The sequence below is a fragment of the Chaetura pelagica genome, unplaced genomic scaffold (assembly GCF_000747805.2).
Source record: "Chaetura pelagica isolate M959 unplaced genomic scaffold, ChaPel_1.0 scaffold159, whole genome shotgun sequence".
Lineage (NCBI taxonomy): Eukaryota > Metazoa > Chordata > Aves > Apodiformes > Apodidae > Chaetura > Chaetura pelagica.
In genome coordinates this window covers 5,440,410-5,446,197 of record NW_009954555.1, presented here as the reverse complement: position 1 = coordinate 5,446,197, position 5,788 = coordinate 5,440,410, and the positions used below count along the sequence as shown (strand labels likewise).

Below are 5,788 nucleotides of genomic sequence, written 5' to 3'. Positions count from 1 at the left end.
AGGAAGGGAAAAGAGAGGGAAAGGGAAGCCGGGAGAGCGGACGCGAGGCTGGCGAGGAGGGAAACGGAGGCTTTTTGGAGGGAGATGCTGCCGGCGCCGCGCCAGGGATGCTCCCGGGAGGCCGATCGGGCTCTGAGCAGGCACAAGCGACCTGGGGGTGTCCCATGCCCACCGCCCTTCCCAAACCCTTTGCCTTAGACAGAGGCACCTGCTGCTTCATCCCTGCAGGACCCCGGGCTCCCGCACCGCCGCTGCAGGTCCCGGCGCTGCGGGCAGCAGAGGTGCCGGTTCCTGAGGAGCTTCTTGGGACCCTGTGCCAGCAGCACAGCCCTGAGCGAGGCCCCAGGGGATCAGTCCCTTCACAGGGCAGCAACGCTGTGCCTGTCGTGTTCGTGCTGGGGTTACTGAGCACCCCACTTCCCAGCCAGAGCCCCCCCCCTGCTGCGGGGCAGGCAGGGCTGTGTCTGGTGCAGCCCCCCTGGTGCAGCCTGGGCACACTCACCATGACCGAGTCGTTCATGCTCCTCAGCTGGAAAACGTCCATGGTGACCTCTGTGCGGTTGGAGACCTCGGTGCTGCCTGCGTGGTTGGACGGGGGGAGGTCGAAGTAGGTGCTGTCTGGCTCCCTGTGGAAAGGTGGTGGCAGAGGGTCAGCCCTGCAGCTCTCCAGTGCAGCCTGTGCCACCACTCCCAGCAACCTGCAGTTCCCTTGGACCTGGTGCCCTTCACAACCTCTTCCTCCATCCTCTGCTTTTGTTTTCACAGGGCAGAGCAGCTTTTGCTCAGGCAAACTGTTGCCTGGTGGGTAAAGCAGAGATGGAAGGTTTTTCATCCACCCAGCTGCTCTAGCTTGTCTGTCACCCTGGGACAGCTTTAAGTGAGAGGACACCATGGAAGAAGGAGGGTGAAATTGAGGCACAAACCTTCTTCCTTGCTCGATTAGAGCACGAGGCTGGAAGGCCAGGAGACTTGTGACAGTCTTGGTGTGGCTGGAAGATATTTTATTTTAGAAAATGCCCATTTCTAAACAGGCAGTCACCAAGCCTCATGACCTCATGAGAGGAGACTGATGTGTGAGAGGACACCATCCCCTCTTGGGCCCAGCATCCCCTGCCACAACACAGGCAGGGGTCCCAGCTGAAAGGGAACCTTTGCTCTGGCCCTGACACCATCTCCATCTGTCCCTCTACATGGCATGGGTGGTGTCATGTGCCAATGCCAGCTCAAAGGGCTGCAGTTCAGGAACACCAGCCAGGTTTGATGGTGCTCAGCCCTGGAGGACACGGCCCAGCTGCTCTCCTCTGTGGGAGGACCAGTCTGTGCTTCAACGCATGAAAACTGGAACGTGCAGAAGCAGCTTGTCTCCCTTCAAGACACAGTAATGACATGTGCTAATGCAGATCAGTGAACAAAGGGCACTCCTGCCTCAGAAGATCACCCTCCACTTACAGAGTGCTCCAGAGGTGCTCAAACGTGGTGCCCCCATCAGCTGGAGACGACTGGGACATCTTTGCGGAGGGAGAGTCTGACAGAGGATAAACCACTCTGGGGACAAAGAGGAACAGCAGGGTTAGCATTGCTGAGTGCCACCTCAGGTCAGCAGCAGGGTGGTGTGTCTGCAGATGATGCCAGCATTCCTACCAACACGGGGGGATTTTGGAAAGGGCCAAAGTGGCAGGGCCTGGGCACGTCAGCCCATTGCTCAGCACCGACCCTGCGACTCACGGCTCCCACTTCAGGTGTGTGTTTCACTGTGGCTGCAAACAGCTCCTGCAGCCCAGGGCAGGCTTTGCACGACTGGCCTTAGTAACCCCTTGGAGCAGCTGCCCTCAGCATGGGCTGAGACTTGCCAGTTAGACCCAGTAATCTCGAACTCCTCAGTATCAGCTCCCTGAATCAAACCGAAACCCCAAGTTGGTGACAAAACCAAACTTGCAGTGAGAATCCAAGCCCTTCTTGCAGCCTCTGAATGCCACTGCATAGGCATAGCCAGGGTCATCCTCAATCCAGCCCGTTCCTCTTGCCATGGACAACGTTTCTTGGCCTCTTCCAAGCACAGGAAGCAGCCCCACAGCCTGCCTGGGCTCTCCCTTCGTGCCCAGCACCCACCTCACCCCAGCAGCAGGAGCAGCAGATTTCACGGAGCCATTTTGAGCCCCAGGCTGCCTTCCTCTGCCCTCGTCCTTCTCCCTTACCTGCTCCCTGGAAGCAGCAGGACCACTTCCCTGCCCTGGCTGACACAGACGTTCCCCAGGCACCACCTGGACACTCCTTTCACCCAGACCAGCATCACCAACTCCTTTCAACTCGGTACCGACGTCTAAGAGTGAAAGCCCAAAAACTTCCTGCTCTGGGGCTCGAGGTGCTGAGCACAAGGGTGGCTGCTTTCGAACTGAGTGATGGGGGTCACCCAGGTCCCTCTGAGTCACCTGGAGCTGGGAGGGCTGCTGTTAAATCAAAAGCAGGGCCGTGTCCCCACGAGCTGATCCCCTGGGCTGCTTTCAGCTGCTCCCGGGAGCCACGGCAGCTGCAGCTGCTCCCCAGGAGGGTTTGTCACAGCAGAGGGGGCTCATCACAGAGCAGGCAGCAGTGAGAGGTGGGTCCCACCACAGAACAGGCAGCAGTGAGAGGTGAGTCCCACCACAGAGCAGGCAGCAGTGAGAGGTGGCTCCCATCCCTCCTCGTCTCACGTGGGACACAGAGAAATGAAAGGACCTACACAGCAGCTTGGAGAAAAGGACAAGAGAGCCGAAGGTGCCTGCTGGTGGCCTTACCCTGCTTCCATGCTTCTCTCCCAGGCCCAGGGCAGCTCCCGGAAGGAGCCAGGCCTTTCCCCTCAGCAGAGAAAGCTCCTCCGCACCGCCCCGCTGCGTGGTCAGGAGGGTGACACCAGCTCTAACCACGTGGCTGCACCAGTTTTCGACAGGAAAAAAAAATCTGAGTATTTTAAGGGCGTTTTGGAAGTTCCCTTTCTCTTTCAAAGCACAACAGGCACCTGCAAAGCCCAGCCAGTGTCTTCTCACACTTGAGCTCTAGACTCCGTGGCACACAGAGAAGCTGGGGCTGTAACTGCCTGTTCCTGCTGCAGTGATCACTGCACGTCCTGGGAAAGCAGCTCTGCAGCAAGGACAGCCTGACCAGCAGGCTTCTGGGGTGGTGAAGAGCCACACTAGACAGCAAAGAATGTTCCCGTGGTTGGCAGTGGTGCTGGTGACAGGGCAATTCACTCTAGGAGATGCCATCTGGAGTCCCTTTGTACTGTCAAAGCATTTGTGGAAGGGTGAGGTGCTGGGAAGCTGTGGAGGTCCTGTGGCTCAACTTCACCAGATGAACAAGGAGGAGCCTTAGAGACTAACTCAGCATTGCTAGAGAAGTATTCCTAGATGGCTTGGATGTCATTACCTCCCCAGTGCCTGTCACTGGCAGGCAACTAACCTGGGGCTAAACACACCAGCAGTGGCAGAGCTGAGAGCAGCCACTGTCCTGGCTCAGCTCCTCTGCCACCTCCAGGTCCATTTGGAGGCTCTTCCACCTCTGCCACAACTGTGACAGCTCCCTGATGTCACCCTGTGCCACAGAACAGGAGGAAAGACCCCAGCTTCTGCCAGAAAGAGTTCTCTAGCCAAGAACTAATACCTCCAGGGACCCAAACTGGTTTATTAAGCTGAAGATCTTGCCCAGGGCAGGGAGCAGCACGGGGTCCTCTGTCCCATCTGCCTCAACACAGCAGTGAGGGGAGGGGGGATGCTTGGCCTGGCACCTGGCTGGGGAGGCAGGGAAACCTGGAGCAGATGTACAACACATTTCTGCAGGCTTCTAGAGGGAGAGAGGTGGGAACAAGCCGAGCAGGGGTGGGCACTGGGTGATTTCCCTGCTCTCACTCGGCAGAGCTGCACTCCAGGGGCTTCCCCAGGCCGGCTCTGCCGTTGGCTGGGTTGCTGCTTCCCTCTGTTGCTGCGAGTCAGGGCATTGCAGGGAAGCTGCACACGGGGAAAAAGAGCCCAGGAATCCGGAGACAAGAAGGCAATCCACGACCTACCCCTGCATCGGGGCTCAGCTCAGCCCACTGCTGCTTTAGCAGGGAGGGCTGGGCTGGCACCCCCAGGCTGCAGGAGCCAGCTGGACTGGCCCAGAGGCCAGTTCCTTCTGTCCATGTACCTTTTTTCAAAGGATTAGTATGGAAATACTCAGTATTCATAGTCTTTTCCCCACTGCTGTGGCTTTGGCTGTACCCAAACAGCCAAGTCAGCCCCAGCTCAGCTGCAGCAGCTGATTCCCCCCAGCCCCAGGGACACAAGGAGAAGAAAAGGTGCACACCAAGGTCCACCCCAGCCAACCAGACAGGATAACCTGCATTCACTCAGCTGTGCTTCATGCAGCCCATGGTCTGTGTTCTGACCACAGAGAATGAATATATTCTTAGAATTATTATAAATTCAGCTCTCTTTCATCAATATAAGGAAGGTGAAGGGCAGTGCAGGTGTAACGAGGGGGCTGAAGTCTTGCTGAGAGTCACACCTGGCTGCTGAGTTTCTGCATCTTCTAGAAGGAGCATCTTTGATCTCAACCATTAACTTTAAGCCTCAGTTTTAGGCACTTAGAAATATCTGTTGCTGTTCCCCCCAGCAATAACCTACTTGCCCCTATTCCTTCACTCTGACAGCCCAGCCTGAAATGTGACAGCACTTTGCAGCCACCTTAAAGGGAGACACATGCACAAAACCTGTACAATAGTGCTATTCTTAATTCCTACAGACTCTTGGCCCATCCTGAGGGAGGAAGAGTTTTGAGAGCCATTTCCAGCTCTCACACCCAGCTGCTGTGTCTCGCCTGGTGGTTTGTGAACTGGCCCCTGGACCTTCCCTCCTCTACACCATGAGAACCACCAGGCTCATCCAGCCCACAGCAAATAACTTCCAGACCCAAAGATGTCAACACTGCCCCGTGCTGTTGCTCATTTGCCCCAGGTTATTACGTTCACAACTGCAAAATGGGGTTGTAAAAGTAGTCACTTAAAAGTGACCAGCAGCGAGTGAGTTTTCCTGCAGCACACCTGAATCTCAGGAGCCCTCCTCAGGGTCCAGCAGCTTATGAACCATTTTCTATCCAAGGAGCAAGCAAGTCCAACAGAAATCCTCCCTGGTGGATGGAGGAGTCGACAGGCAGCTCGTGATGGGGCAGGAGGCTCAACCAGCCTCAACCTCCTTCCCTCCCAGGCAGCTGAGCCTCAGCCCTGCCTGGGGACCCGGCCAGCCCAGCATCGTGCCCAGCCCCACCTCTGCTCTTCCCATTCCAGGCTTGGCTGAGTTTTAACTCCACAAGTGCCCTTACTCCAGATCTAAGACACTGGGGAACAAACTTTCCAAGAGCCTACAAAGCCAAGCAGCCAGGAGTCACATCCCAGCTGCGTTACCGAGAGAGGATCTTGCAAAGTAACTCACACACACAAATACCCTTTTATGCCTTTTTTTTTTTCCTTTTCCTCCTACCTGCTCTGGCTCCCCAAACGTTTCCAGTTCCCCTGGAGGTCTCCCGCGGGCAGGAGCGGCCTGGGATTGAAGATCTATGTTATTTACTGCCCTACAATCAAGTAGCGTCCTGGTCGCCTAGGCAATGACATTGGAGCTGCTGAGCGCTGTGTGAAAAGTGAGGCACAGGCTGGTGCTCCTTCCTGGAGCAGGAGGCAGTTGGGAGGGGGTGGGGAATGCTCAGCCGGCCGTGCTGGGGAGTTAAACTGGTGACCAGTGTCACGGTGCCTGGGGGGGCAGGCTGGCCCCGGGGGGGTCTT

At 56.8% G+C, this 5,788-nt stretch overlaps 1 protein-coding gene across 1 annotated transcript in view; it reads right to left on the bottom strand.

Moving 5' to 3' along the window:
* TP73 (tumor protein p73) overlaps positions 1-5,788 on the bottom strand; it is a 35,313-nt gene that overhangs the window by 24,885 nt on the left and 4,640 nt on the right. Inside the window, exons 2-3 of the mRNA XM_010005289.1 lie at positions 1,450-1,545; positions 503-626 (exon numbers count right to left, since the gene is read on the bottom strand). Of these exons, the coding sequence (XP_010003591.1) occupies positions 503-626; positions 1,450-1,545 (220 nt within the window). The remainder of the gene's footprint in view (positions 1-502; positions 627-1,449; positions 1,546-5,788) is intronic.